The following is a 16,057-nucleotide window of genomic DNA, read 5'->3' as shown; positions in this document are numbered from 1 at the left end:
GTCCACCCTCTTTTTTTTAGTTCTCTTTTTAAAAGGGGTCGACTGGAGCCGGAATGGCTTCAGCTCACCACATTTCCAAAAGCACCAAGCCTTTCACTATGAACACATTGACTGAGCTGTGGCATACAGTCAGGTCTTCCATTTGTATTTCACTCAGCTGGGGATTGAGTGCTTGCTGACATCACCGAACGTACAATTTGCTGTTGGTTATGGTTCTTAAAATCGTTTTTTTTCCATACCAGTAAACATGAAAACAACCGGTTACCGCTTTTGCTGTACATTTAGGACCATCCATATTATTAAACGTAATACTTTGTATATTTTCCCCTGTGAAATGAAGGAAGCTGCCACAGTTGCATGATGGTTATATATGTCACACGATGTTTGTTCCTGGGTAGTAAGTGTTATTTTCTGATTGATTATGCCTCAAAAGTATAGAAAATGGCTATTATTCATCACAAACTTTGCTTTTGTGACCAGGACTTTACGTGAAGGAATGACACAAATGCACACCACATTTTTTCATTGACAATAGGTACATTTCAAAATATAACTGTCCTGGTCACAAAAGCAAAGTTTGTGGGGAATAATAGACATTTTCTGTACTTATGAGGCATAAGCAATTTAGGAAATAACACTTACGACCCAGGAACAAAAAATAAATAAATTTGTTACACAGTGTTATTAATGGGGTGGATTATTAACTTTGCTTTTGTGTCCTGGTCACAAAAGCAAAGGTTGTGGGGGATAATAGGCATTTTCTGTACTTTTGAGGCATAAGCAATTTGAAAATAACACTTACTACCCAGGAACAAAATGTTTCTATTTTTTTGTTCCACAGTGAATTATCACTGTGGACTTGCATTGCTGACAGGTCGCCGGTTCGATTATATCTCTCCACGCGGTCTGAATGGGTTCACCACACTTGGTCCATCAGCAGGTCCGCGTGTGGTCGGGGTATTATAACCCACCTCTTCCAAACATGTCTGGTCAACGTGGAAGAGTGCGTGACATGCCCTCGAGAGCCCACTCTAAATGAAGCCCTTTCATGAGCAGTGGTGTGAGCAAGCAGGAACTTGCAGGGCTGCACCTTTACCACGTGTTTACCAAATCTATTATTTACCCTTAGGCATGCTGCTGTACGTACGTTCGCGCGTGGGCCAGTCGGTGCATTCGTTGCTAAGATTCCACTGAAAACGGTCACCGGTTCCGTTGACCGTTGGAACCGGTCATCGATTCTGAAAAGTTTTCCAGGTTTACTCGGTTTTTGTTAAACAACACTAATTTTAAATAAAATATTGTTACATTGCAAGAGGTCAAATTTGTGGATCAGCTATTTCACCATTGTGGTCAGCTTGTGCCTGCTAATATGCTAACGTGAGCATGTACCTTACGTCTTAACTGTCACATTTAGGATACATGTGAAATGTGGCTTGACTTCATAGAAGGTATCCTTTGTGCAGTGCTGTAATTTAACTTTAATGAAATATCCTGAGGGCAGAGTCGTAGGGCTTTCGTCGAATATTCTTGGTCAGCATAGCAAGCAAGGCTGCACCATTGCTGTTTGTGTGTGTGCGCATGCCTTTGTGTGCTCGTGTGCGATGTCCTCATTAAAACGGCTATTTAATGTATTTCAGTGTATTATGGCAGACAGCCATAAGCTATTTTTTATCCGGGAATAGGTATATTAGGGTTGAGCAGTTGCACAATTAAAAACTAAACTGGTTTTATTGTTACCAGTTAAGGCCCACTGAGCTATATAGATTTTTTTCAGAAGCGACCTGGCCACAAATGATAGCTTATCGAAGTGGCTTATCACGTAAATGTTTCTAGCAGCCAAATACATGCTGATTCTAAATTGTGGAGGGAAAAACCGGAGGACTCGGAGATAAATCCACGCGATCAGGGGGAGAGGGGGGGGGCGAGAGACACGCAAACTCCAAATATACAGCAGGCGTCAGGGTCGGGATCGAACCCATGACCTCTTGTATACCAGGCGAGGTAGTTAATATCTCACACCAACCAGTATGGTGAAGTATGATCAAACAACCCTCATACCAGATGTTGGCTTTGGGAGATCTTTATCCAGTAGGAGATTTGAAGAAAGGCTATAAATTATCATTGTAATATTATTATTGTTATAATTATCGTTTTTATTTTATTTTAGACTTTTGAAAAACATTCTGGAAATGTGTAATGATGCACAGGTGTATGGTGAAATTGCAGAATTCTATAGTCAATGCAACTTGCAGAAATAACCTCTATACACAGTGTTTGGTTTAACCTCTCGTTAAAAAACACATTCTTAGGTTTTTTCGGTAAAGTCACGAAAAAAACCCTAAGAATATGAATCCTTGCAGTCACGAAAGCTTCAAATCTAGAATCAGTTTCCTTCAATTTACATTATTTTCAGGTGAAGTCTCGTCCATATATATTTGTGTATTCTTTGGAAGCATGTATGAATAATTAACAGAGAAATCAAACAAATGTAGGTTGGCTGCCACAAGCACACAACACTGACCTGCATTGGCATTGAAAGCCGGTGCACTCGCCTGTTACCAGAAGCAACATCACATTTTTGCCTGCCATTAATCGGGGGGCGTGAAGGAAATCCTCAACACGATATTAAACGTTCCCGTAGCATAACCCTTTTCTTATTTAGCCCGGGGACCTGTTTCCCCACATAATTCCAGCAGATCTGGAAAGCTTGCACACAGCATCCAAATGTGATTGCTTAGCATTAGAATGGCCTTTCGAGTTAAATTGCCAGAGCTGGGTTTATTCTTCACAAACGTTGCTCCTTCCAGCTCCCATTTTTTTTTGTCAGAGCTATTTGCATTTTTTTAAATCCTTCCACTGACAAGTTCTGTGCAGAGATTGAATGAAATTAAGATAAGGCAACCTTGTACTCACGTGACCCCCCTAAGCACGAGCAAGCGGAGGATATCGCCAGAGCGATTAACTCGTTCACACTCGGCACGTTACTTTCACCTCTTTTGCCACATTTCTCCACAATTATGCAAATGTGTCGACCTGAAGTCAGTTTGGTGCATTCGCAATTCTCACCCCCATTTAAAGGTGTGTCACATGATATTTTACGCGGACAGGTTACGGCACGTAGTTAGGTCAAATAAGTGTCATGCCTCTCAAGCCAAGTGGCTTCGGCAATGAGGTTCTGCCTTTGTTTTCGCTGTTCAGCAAAACGATATGGACAACACTTTTGTTGCTTAATTTATCATAAAAGGGGGTTTCATGAGGTAATTGTTTTTTTTTACAAAAGAGTGGCTCCATTAAACCCTGTACATGCAGCATTGTCCCCTAGTGAAGACTTTAAAATGCCAAAGGCACATTTTCCCAGCACACATGGCTGCGACACTGACATTCAGTGCCTGTGAAATGCCAAACGCTGTTTTACTAATTAAAATAAAAGGAAGCACCACTAGTAACGTCTTGCTTTTGTAATGTGCACATGTTGAAAATGCTACATTTGCCATTTTATACCAGGGACTTAGATTGTGGACTCAAATCAGTCAGCATCACTCTCAGAGCAGCTCTGTGACTTCCAAAGCCAAGGGAAGGGTTAAGGTAGATGTGACATTTGACACCAAACTGAGGCCCCTCACCTTTCCCGAAGCTCAGTACGGTAAAACTGCAATGCTAGGCAGATTAAAGGAGGATTTCTGCAATGTGATTGTAAATGTTATTTGTATTCACTTTGATTACATTTGTTTGCATCACCAATCCTATCCCAATTGCACTTTGGGAATGCCTCGTCAGCAGGGCCTCATGTCACATCAGGGGATGTCCTGGAATAGAGAGAAAGAGAGAGAGGAAAAAACCCACAACCACCTTTGCTATCTCTTCAGTAGGGGGGCCCACTTCTCCCAACACAAGACACCAATTCTTCACGTTGCCGACTGTTCGTGTTCAGCCACATGTCAATCGGGGCATTTTCTTTCCCTATGCATTTTACCCCTTGGAAATGAGTTAGGCTTTTAAGATTGTGTGTAAAAACAAAAAGTGTGATATTTTGTGTGAATGTATTGGTCACTGATCCAAAAGGATTATATACCTGGGTGCACTTGGAGAACTTTTTGTGAGTCTCAAATGTCCCATGCACGGAGGTCTGTGATACCAGGGAGAGAGAGTAATCTGGCCACTCAGACCATCATCCGGTCGAGGAGCCCTTCCCAGGCTCATGCCCTCCTCCTGCCGTCCCGTGAAGCTGCAATCCATCTTAGTCCCACAAGTACGCGCGGCGGCTCTCATCGCTGCGTCTCGCCCCTTTGGTCAACCTCTTGTGCGTGTTTTATGACTGACAACCTCTCCTATAGGATTTGGCAACGGCTTACACGAGTGTTGTATATAAAGGAAGGAATTAAACATTTAAAAGGCCACACTGAAATTTTAATTTCCCAAGAAAATTAGTTGCGTGGAAGTGAACACACGTACTTGAATTTATTATTATTTTCAATTTGGCCAGCACTGCTGGGCCTTTTTGACCTCGGCTCAGAAATACATTGCATATTGAAGCGGTAATTCATTTCTGCGTGCACGCCATATACTGCCGTGCAGAAGAATAATGTCAGTGAATAGTTTACATGCCCAATTAAGCACAGGGGACATTCCTTTTAAAGAGCAGCATGCGTATTTAGTGTTTAGGTAATGTACCCGCAAGCTTTCCGACTACCACCGCGTCAGCCTGGGGGCTGCATGATAGCCGGAGAACAAATTGAAGTTTTAAGTTCCCATCATTACCCCCCCCCAACCCTCACCACAACCTGCCATTTCTCCAGGGCATTGCAAGTATGTGCTCTGTGCTGTAAAAGTTGAATGTTAAATGAGAACCCTTTGGCAATATTTCTAGAAGATCACTGTATTCCAGTTTTGCCTTATTTTAAAATGGCATCGACTCTCCCCTGACTACTTGAATAAATAGGAACTACTGCACTGTTTAAAGCTGGGGCACCGTAAGTAAGCTGTAACGTCGCAAAAGATCCGGCCAGCTTAAAGATTTGAACGCAAACAAGATGGCATTGGTGTGGCTTTGTTCACCTCCAGCTGTTTTCGTGTCATTGAGGCAAGTACTTATTATTAAAGCCCTGTTTTTAAGGGACAAGTAGATTTTCTGTTTCCCTGGTGTCTGCTAACACTCTTAATTGATTTTGGACCCAACAGAGTAAAAATAACACGTATTTTTCGAGTGTATTACACTGTAAGACATCGCACGCTTAATGAAGGCACTGGTGAAAAGACTTCCACCTTTAATTTCTCTTTTGGTACGGCAGGTGTGCATGATTAAAATAAAAACATTGGCCAGCCACTCTCATGGCTCTAATGATGCCCATGAACATCTCTGGGTCCTTCTTCAGAATCCCTACAAATCACTCGTGGGAATCTGAGTCATTTAGCCTTTATTGGAAATGTGAGCGTGTATTGGTTTAAATGGTCATAATCGTACATTCAAATGTAAATTAAACTTAAATGTTCAGCTGACTCTAAGTATTAAACATTATTAGCATAATTTAATTACAAATAAGAATATAATTTTTTTCATGTTGACAATGTGCTCTTCAAATAACACGCGCAACATAATTTATTAATTACACATTCAATTCCATGTGGAAACAAACTATATGTGTTGTTTAAAATTAATATAATTTAGGCAAGGTGTTGCACTCTATTTTTATTATTTTTCTAATAAACTTTGAATGCAACATCAACGTTTACTCAGAATTTATTGCAAAGTTCTGCACAGCACCATCGGTCTGTTTTGTAATATTTCAAGTATCAACACGCTTTACGCTTTTACGAATTATGGGAAAAAAAACCCCGCGCAAACGTAAAAGTAATGCTGCAGGTGTTAGCAGCTCGTGACTGCAGTCCACTTGGCTGTTTCAAGTTGCTCATCGCAGCATTCTTCACTCAACTCAACCTTAGGGCTGTCATACCGTTCTTGCTAATGGGTAACTTCACGAGTCACACGATAAAGAAACTGTGCTGTGTTCCGGCATCAATTAGTATTCCACTGGTGTGCATTTTCTTTTTTGACAACGACATATTTAGTCGGCGGCAAGCAATGGAAAACGACGTCTCTATCTTTTGTTCACGTTGCAGAGCGCGGTTTAACTGAAGACGTTTTTTTTGCACCAAAATGACCCGCAAAATGTGGGATTTAATATGTCCGTGTTCCATGGTGTGACGCAGCATTAAATTATTTCCAACGGATGATGAAAATTTTTCCATGCAATTCCCATTGCTTTCTCTAGCTCCACCTGGTCTAGTTCCATTAAAAAACCCTGGCTCGTGAATTACATTTGATGTTGTTTCAGCTACACTGATGAGCCTGGTATGTTTAAGTGTGTGCGTGTGTGGGTCCGGGCATTCCCTAGGTCGACTCGGCCTCAAATGAGTATCTGGCACAAAGTGTAAACATCAGGAGTCAGGCAGCCGGGCCTGAGGCCTAGCCACACCACCCCCTCGTGCCGGCCTTCATAGGTGCTCGCAAACAGCACTTGCCCCAGCAGTCTGTTAACGCTATACGGGGGGGGGGGGGGGGGGGGGATCTTTGTCTGTAGCGGGAGAATGTTTTCCTAATCCACTGGGCCAGGCTAGTCACTTGCGACATTATAACATTACGCACGTTTGTCACCTGTGGCCCTACCAAGCTTATGAAATGCTCGGCATGTGTGAACAAAGCAACGCAGATGGCACTTGCTCCAGCGAGTTGGCGGCGGGTGTCCATCACTAGGGATGGCGCCGTTCATGATTACACTTGGCTCTACGCCGCACAGCACCTGTGTCGCATACACCACAGCTCAGAGCATTTTTCGCAACATTTTTGTCCTCAAAGCCAACAAAAAACCACGTTTATTTTCTTACTTTTATCATTCTATTCCATTGTCTTTTGTGCCGGGTTGAGTGCTCCGTTTTTTTTCGAGACCAACTTCTCTCCTCCCTTGACAAGTCACGCATCCTCGCTTGAGGAATTGCTCCTGTAGCCACAAAGCCCGGTAGCCACGTGCAACGGGCATGTACCTGAGCATCACACCAGACCCCCCGCCGCGTCTTCCGCTTGGGCATCACTTGGGCCCCCGCTGCCTTAGCCGTGGCAGCTGTGAGCGCTGCCGGGAGGCTGTGCCCGGGCTCTGCCTCCGTATCCCTGTCGCCCCGCTTGCGATTGTGCCCCGGCCTCTTTGGGACGCTCGCTTTGTTACGGCAGAGTACGCCTTGTGTCAGGAAGATCATATTTTTCCAAACGCACGGGTGTGACATTTTTTGACGCACGTACATGTACCCACATTTTATTTGGTGAAATTTTGCAACAACATTTGGGGAGGGAAGGAAATTAATATTCTACTTTGCACAAGGCAGGGTAGGGACCTTAATCGTGTGTGTTGCCTACTGAACTGATACCCTCATGGTGTGCAAACATAGTATGTGTGTGCTTGGGTACGTTTTGTCCTGCATTATATTTAAACTGTGCGCATTTTTGCTTGTCTCTTAAAAGTTTACAAACGTAACGGAGTGCAGATGAATCTTCGCGAACAAAGTTGGTTATCATTTTGCCCGGCTGGATTCATGACAAATTCCCAACGCAATGACGAATGGCTTTTTCAGTGCTTCTCGCCGTCTTTCATTTGTTTTTTTCCCACCTTATAACAGCACAATCGACATTGTGTAGCCCGCCGTCACTAATGCGGGACTGCACCTCTTGTCCGTCTCTCTTCCAGATTGCATTTTCGCAGCACAGCAACTTTATGGACCTGGTGCAGTTTTTCATCACATTTTTCAGGTGAGGGCCACATGCAGCGGTCGCACACCGCGCAGCATTCTGCTGCCACTCGTTTCACGGTGAGCGTTTCACGGTGAGCGTTTTACAGTGACCGTTTCACGGTCAGCGTTTCACGGTCAACGTTTCACGGTCAACGTTTCACGGTCAGCGTTTCACGGTGAGCGTTTCACGGTCAACGTTTCACGGTCAACGTTTCACGGTCAACGTTTCACGGGTAACGTTTCACGGTCAACGTTTCACGGTCAACGTTTCACGGTCAGCGTTTCACGGTCAACGTTTCACGGTCAACTTTTCACGGTCAACTTTTCACGGTCAACTTTTCACGGTCAACGTTTCACGGTCAACGTTTCACGGTGAGCGTTTCACGGTGAGCGTTTCACGGTCAACGTTTCACGGTCAACGTTTCACGGTCAACGTTTCACGTTCAACGTTTCACGGTAAATGGCACGGATGGGCCACACTGTCCGTAGGAAGCGGCGAAAACGTGCGAGGTTCAGCAGTGCCGCACGTTTCCCCAATTTACTTCATTTCCTTTTAATTTGATATTATCTCTCGCGAGCACAGAATTGGTCGGGTAATTTATAATACATGACTATTCGAGTGTGTGTGCGTGTTTGCTTATTGAATTATGTGTAGGGTTAATTATTTATTATTCATTTCTTTTTATGGGTTTTTCTTTTCCTGACCCTTGCCAAAAAAGCCTCAATTGGGGAATCTCTGAAGAATTAATGTAATTGCCTCCAGATGTGAGCGTGTCCAAGCATCAAAATTCATACTTCCTGAGGAGAATTTGTGTGACGCATTCATACATCTAATTGGCCTGCAGTGCAGTGCACCTCTATCTGCCTAGTGACATTTGTAGCGATCAGAAGGAGATTTAGTTTCAGATTGGTAAGCGGTGAAATGGGGTTTTATCTGTTTCACACCATCGGCCATTCTACCCTCATCGCTTTTTGGGTTTAGTTTGTTGTCGTTTCCCCCGCACCTGATTCACACTGTTAGCCACGTACGGTGCGAAAGAAGTTCACCATACATGCATACATACACATATAACAATATTTTTTTTATTCTACCTAACTCTGCCTGCCTCCCTCTATAAAATAAAAAAGCCCACGAGTCCTCTACGGAATCTTGAGATGCGGTCACATTTCGGTGCTGTATAAACCCAAATGGTATTGTGTTATTTAAAAACTCTGTAGAGAATTCTGAGCAGACACGGAGGCGGCCCAGTGTCGTTAAATCAGACCCAACAATCGAATTAGGGTTGTTTAGATGACTCGAGGGGCCAATGTCATAATGTCCTGTCCACAGGGTGCTGTGCCAATACTTCGAAGATCCTGGGTCCAAGTCCTGATCTGCCCTCTAATGTAATAGGATGTTTTCACTTTATTGTATTCACAGTTTCATTCGAGTATGTTCGAGTGCAAAAAAGGTGCATCTCGGTAGAGACATTTGCAAAGGAGATTAAGAAAAATGGAAACATGTTTCCAATTCCCGTCTATCCTACCCTCCCGGCAGCATAAACGATTTCACCCACAGTTAGTCTATCGATCGGTTGGTGGAATCTCGTGGGGGTCGAGTGTGGGTACTGCCATCACTTCCAAGATGCCAGTGTTGAAGAGTTGCCTAAATACTCCGAATAGGGGGCTGTCTAGAGGAGCCCCCTCGAGCGGGGATGCCCTTGTACCAACATTGGCATTTTAGGAAGCAGTTTCAGGCTTTCCTCTTCTTGGTTCTTTCGGTAAAGTCACGTAGAATGGAAATAATAAAATAATAAAAATTCAACATTCTTTCAGACGTTGTCTCCCCGACAGACCTGGTCTTCACCTGAGGACGGCTGCTTGCGTTGTGGCCGAAACGTCGTGAGAATTATTTTATTATGTTTTATTTTTATTATTTTATTATTTCCCTTCTACGTGACTTTACCGAAAGAACCAAGAAGATGAATCCCTGCAGTCACGAAAGCTTTAAATCGAAAAGTTTCAGGCTTGTTGCTTTACCATTGCATTCTTTGAGCAGACCTGAGTAACATGATATTGCAGCTGGGGAAGCCTTTTTGTTTCTAGTTTTTAATGTAATTTTTCTTTGTCCCCCTCAATTAGGGCGAGAGCATGTCCCGAATGTAGTATCCCGTAATTGTGTAGGTAATATTAATTTGTTTGGCGATATCGGTTTAGTATTCCATTTACAACACAAAATGAAGTAATCCACAGAGGAGAACGGGTAATTTGTATTTGCAGTAAAGTTCATGTGAACTGCCATTGGGCAAAAACTCATAGTTTTGTTGCTGGGACAAGCCGAACCGATGTTTTTGCCGACCACCCTGGGAACTGTGCTTTTACGGGTAGTGGTGTTTATTAGAATGTCCTCTCGGTTGCTATTATGGTAGTAAATTGGCAGCATCCTCTGTTCTTCTGGGTATCCCAATTCCCGACTCAGGGACGAGCTGCCTGTCAGACTAGTGATTACATTTTCCGGGCCGCTGTCTTAACAAAAATGGCATTTGGAGATGTCGAGAGAAGAAACTTTGTGGCTCAGTCATTTTTTCTCATCTTCTTCTGAAATATTACTTAGCATTTACTGTGTTTAATTTCACAGGACCAACGTGCAAAATGTCTTGCCGATTAATTTTAAAATGATGAGGAAATGTACGTTCAGCAAAGCCATCAAAATTTGTCTTGTATAAATTATTGTGCTCTTTTTACACAACTATACACATTTTACGTGGAGTTTCAATGGACCGTGAAGTTGATTTAGCTAACATATCTATCCTCTAGTATGTTGGTTGGTCTATAAAGAACACGCGATTTAGGCGTTCCGTGATGTTATTGGCTTTTTGCTAAATGCCTACCAATCATGTGTGCTAAACTCACTTGTTTCTTTTATGTCGGAAGATGTCTAATGAACAATCAACTTGTAATGGAATTGCCATCATTTTACTGTTATTGTTCTAATTATAGTTTGGTGTCGATTGAGTTGGGCTTTTTATTGTTCATTTTAATGCTTTACAATTCAGGAAACTTTCTAATTTAATACAGAATGGTGGATGGATGGTTTAGCAGATAAGTGTAAATGCCCAACGTCTTATTCTTGCCCAGCCTTTATACTTATGCTTTACGGCAATAGTCATAAACACACAGCAGGGATTTATTTAATAGCATTTCCTTAGATTTTATGTTTCCATTACATGCATACGGTATTGGGGAAAAAGTTGAAAATAAAATAAATTTTTGTGCTGTTTTTGCTGCATGCACTGCAGTAATAATTGCGAGTACAAACCAATGAAGTAGCTTTACAATTTAGAATTATGTTAAAAAAAAAATTCCGTGTCGATTCCAGTTTGGTACCTCGGGTCTAATCACAGCGGGATCAGTGAACCAAAATGGACACGGTGGACGTGCACACGCAGAGACAGTTCATTTGTTAAGCTATGTTGAGGCTTCATCGTGTGGGCATTTTGTCTTCCTTGCGACCAGCCAACCTAAAATTGTGCCCGTTGCTGTGACACATCCCAAACTACTCCGAATTCACCCCTTCCCCGGGCGGGTTAAATATTTCCACGTGATGAGATTGCCCGGAGTAAAAGTTTTGAAAACTTTATTCTGAATCTGTTCGCAGTAAGGTTTCCATTGCACCAAAATCTATTGTGCCTCTTTGGAATCGCGCGCTTGCTTTTCAATAAGAAACCGAATATATTGCTTAGGTGATATAGGCTAAGATGTGAGATACGCTAAATTACTTTTACATGCCACGTTTTTCTTCCATCTTGATTACTTAAATGTTTAATATATGTAGTACTTTGAACATTCACAAATGTAAGAATGGAATTTATTTTTCAAATAGACATAGGTAATTTGCTAAAGTAAACAATAATGGTAATGCGTCAAATCTGCCTTAACAATTTAGCTGATTGCAGAAAAAAATTATCCAGTAAATCGCTGTCAGTACATGTGTGGTGAAAGTTTAGTAGCGTATTTAAAACACTGGTTCATTCATATATGGAAATTATGTCTTTGTGTAATACATTTTTACAATCATTTACCGTTTTTGTAATTACGTAATGTTTCATCTTGATTATAATGGCATATTTGAAGATTTACTTTGGCATAAAAGGAACAAATGCTACTTTTAAAATAATAAAGGCTTAAATAGTGATTTAAAACGAATAACTCGTGATTTTTTTCTGCACTCCCAGAAGGCCGTGGGGCTGATGGGTTGTCTAGAAAAAAAAAACTTTTGTTTTCTGTGCGGACATACAGATCGAGACATATTGGCCGCTTATCTAATATGTACAGTGGTCTCTCATCAAAATGAAATCTACATTGCGAGGGCTTTCAGTAATTGTGGGCGGTCAGCTGAAACGTGCATTAGCAGTGTATTACTGTGATGCGTTTTACAAGTTAAACGTACGTTTTTCGTGATGTCATGACCCACTTAATCATCTAACCCAGGGCTCATGATTCAATATCACGAATATAAATTACATCATTGTTCTAATACACGTTCAATACTCTGTTTGAAATGTGGCACGGACAGCTTCGTAACTTTTAGAAAATTGGGTTCATATTTTGGCAGCCTTCATTGCAATACGCCAGTGGTCTTAATTTGTACACCTTTTTTGCCATTAGAGTTTAAATATCACAGCTGGGAGAGCATTACCTGACGAATGTTGCAGGTAGCAGCTTTTCGGTCGTCGTGATAATCTCTCGCGTGTGCAGCAGGTGACAGCGGTGACCTTGTCTCTGCTCTCTGAAATGTGGCAGGTCAATCAAGTGTGGAGCCACATGCATTCCCACAGCGATCACTCTTAACAACAACAACAAAAACAGGAGGCCCTCCTTAAGAATGCCACGTGCATCCCGACCTACTTAGGTTCCAATTAAATCCCATACCATCCCTGGCAGATAGACATCATCCATTTACGGACGGTTAATTTGTCAACGGCGTTCGGTGCCTCCAGCAGCTTACCGGGTTTTTTTCTTTCTGCCGGCTTATTGGTTTGTTTCTAATCTTTTCACAGACAGCTAAAAGGAAGCAGATGCAGAGTGAGTGACGTCGGCCAAATAAGCAACCTGTTCATAACGCTGTCGTGTGTCGCCTTTTCACGCCCCTCTGCTTTTGCAATATTAATTCGGTTCCCAAACGACGTATTTGGTGTAAATATTTCAAAGTGTGGCGGGAGGGCGGGAGGGGGAGGGAGGGAGCGGGGTCCTTGGGTAAAAGTCACAGCCTATGTCACCGGCGATCACGCTCATTGCATGCAAGAGGCGTTTAATGGGGACGTCCGGGCGATGCAGCGGCGGTGAAATATTCAGCCCCACCGGAGTTTGTCCAATGAGCCCCATGAATCGCACAATAAGGCACCCTTGACACTTCACTGACGGTATCAGATTATGAAAGCAACTCGCCTTGGGGCCTGAATGCTGCAAAATATTCAAAATTGCTGCGAACTCCCTCTCCGCGAGTGACCCGTTTTTGCCGTCAGCGCCAGCGGCGGAAGCTGACGTTCGGTGGAGTAAAGCGAGAATGCTCGCGGTGTTGCTTCCCTCGCAATTAACCCGGCGTGCAAAGCTGGGCGGCTCGTGGTTGTTGAAGAGAGTTGTTTTTATTTTTCTGTAAATTAATGTGTGGTCTCCCCCCCCCCCCCCATCCGCTGCCCCCTTTTTGCACCGCGTGCAACACTGGGTAATGAATGGTATGGGGCGATGGGGGGGGGGTGCTCATCAGTGGAAAATAGGGCAATGATGAATAACAGCCATTACAAATTATGAAAACATGGGGGGAAAATCATGTTGATTTGTACATCAATAAATAGAGCACTTCTTAAAAAAATGCAGTTCATATAAAATTTTCAAATTTCTCTCAAAGAGTGCCTTATTTATTTAGTGGGTACTTAAATATCTTGATAAATATCACACATTTACCTTCTCGTGCAAAGAAGGCCACTTGGTGGCATCTCTTCAGGCCCGTCGTGCAATCTGCTGTGTGGTCCTGTCCTCTTGAATTGGCAGAGCTTTGAATGTATTGCGTCCATCTATCATCTTAACGTCTGCTTCTGATGCGGGCCTGCCAGGGTGAGTTACGGATGTGGTTGGAAAAAATTTGTCGCATCGATAGTTGTCAGAAACAAGCCGTGCGTCATCCTGTCCGGGATACCTAGTGAGAGTGGGGGGGGGGGCGGAGAGGGAACGGGGGCTGACGTCACTCAGAATCACGGCCTCCCCACCACGTGGTGGTGCATTTGTTCACATGCGGCGGTGCAGCGGCGAGCGCTTTGCACTACGAACCCGAGTTCAATTCTCGCTCACGACCAACACCAGTGGCGGTTATTTGAACCGGTCCTGGGCCTCCCCTATGTTGACTTAGCCTCAAATTAGCACCTGGTGCAGTGTGTAAACATCGTTGCTGGGGAGACAAAGGTGGCCGGGCGTGGTGTTGGCCATCCACCCCCTCGTGTATCCTGCTGGCCTTCATAGGTGCTCGCTTGCAGTACTTGTCCCAACAGTCTGTTAAGGCGACAATGGGGGACCTTTGTCTTTGTGTACCTGCACTTAGAATGAGCAATGGAATGGAATATAGGCCACCTCAATTCCATTCCAAGATGCTCATTATCACACAATTCATGGGCCGAGTTGCTGAGTCCTGCGCTACGGTGTTATTTACAATTTTGTTTTATCAAATACACACATCATTGGTAGCAATACATCATATAAATGGCCTGAAATCAACCGTTGGAGAGATGTATTTTGGAATGCACTTTTGGCTGACCAAGTACTGTTAAGGTACGTGGGTGATTTGCAATTCAGACGGTTTTCTTAGGGTCAACAGCCTGAGCCTTAAAGCCATCCCAGATTATGGTGTGGGAGATTATTAAATCATTCTTTCTGATGTAAAGTTAACATTGAAGACGCACGGTTAGCTCCGTACGGTACGAAAGACGTTCAACATACATACATAATAATGGAATGTGTGTACTAGTTAAAAGGCCATATCCCAAAATGGAACGTGCTAATTAATTGAGAAAAATATGGTAACTGTTGCTCACATTGCTGACCAGGTTGCTCCACTGAATAAACTATGTACATAATCTCCTTGCACTCATTCTCAGATATAAATAAAGGGAAATTAAAGAAACAAGGCCTCTGCTCTTGTACCTCGCAGCTGGTCGGCGAGTGTTTGTTTTTTTCTTCCCCTCCAGATCTCCTTTCCCCTTCCCAGCATGCTATCCATATGGGATGCGCACCATTGGCCCCTTATGCCATTGGCTTGAAAATGGCTTATTGGAACCACCCGGGGTGGAAAATGCTAACCATCATATTGTTGAAGAATGTGATCTCTGGATCACACGTGTATATATATATATATATATGACAGCAAGTTTCACCGTTGGAGCTTTTTGTGAGAAACACGTGCATACATATACGGTATGACGTATAGTACGTTGAACTTCTTTCACACCGTACGTAGCCAACCGTGCTAATTGGAGGCGCGGAATAGTGTTGGAAAGAAAATATTGTTTTGGAGGGAGGAAAATGTGACATGAAACACCTAAGGAACAACATAAAAATAAATACGAAGTGTTCCTATGAAAGGGAGGGTATCTACTGCAGAGCGTTCTGCTCATGGTGGACACTGGCAGTGGTAGAGAAATGTTAACTACCTCACCAGGTATACAGGAGGTCGTTGGTTCGTTCCCGACCCTAACGCCTGCTGCTGTATATGTAATTTGCATGCTCTCCCCGTGGGCGCCTAGATCTTTATCCGGGTCTCCCGGTTTTTCCCTCCACATTTAGAACCAACGTGCGTTTTAGAGTATTTTGCTGCAATAGATTTCCGCATCATTAGACACTTTTTTGAGCGATCATTTGTGTGGCCAGCTCGCTTCTTAAAAAGAGCTATACAGCTCAGTGGGCCTTACCCGGAAAAATATAAAAAATAGCATTCGCCACCCCAGGTGGTACCGGGACCAACCACCATGGCTCACGTGCTTCATGGCCAGTCAGATGTTAGCAGCCCCACACTGGATGGAAGAGAGCCACTGACAAGCGGTCAGCTTGTGCAGCCCAGAAACATCCTGTCGGCGTCCGATGCATGGCGTGGCAGTAAAGGCCTCTTCCCTTGCAGCCTCTCACATGTGGCCCGAGACGATGCACGTGGCAGAAGCCAGGCTAATGGATCAGAAAACGACAGCGCAGACCGCCGCTGCGACCGGACGTGCACGCCGGTGGCGTCGTGTTGGCGGCCGCAGCAGGAAATTAAATT

The 16,057-nt window shown here is 43.5% G+C and overlaps 1 protein-coding gene across 2 annotated transcripts in view; it reads left to right on the top strand.

Annotated features, from left to right (window-relative positions):
• ATRN (attractin) overlaps positions 1-16,057 on the top strand; it is a 305,667-nt gene that overhangs the window by 202,868 nt on the left and 86,742 nt on the right. For both annotated transcript variants that reach the window (XM_061552847.1, XM_061552846.1), the window contains exon 25: positions 7,734-7,795. In XM_061552847.1, coding sequence (XP_061408831.1) covers positions 7,734-7,795 — 62 coding nt within the window. The remainder of the gene's footprint in view (positions 1-7,733; positions 7,796-16,057) is intronic.

The sequence above is a fragment of the Lethenteron reissneri genome, chromosome 17 (assembly GCF_015708825.2).
Source record: "Lethenteron reissneri isolate LAM-NWPU_2019-01 chromosome 17, ASM1570882v1, whole genome shotgun sequence".
In the NCBI taxonomy this organism is placed as follows: domain Eukaryota; kingdom Metazoa; phylum Chordata; class Hyperoartia; order Petromyzontiformes; family Petromyzontidae; genus Lethenteron; species Lethenteron reissneri.
The sequence above is the reverse complement of the archived record's forward strand: the minus strand, read 5'-3'. Positions and strand labels throughout refer to the sequence as shown.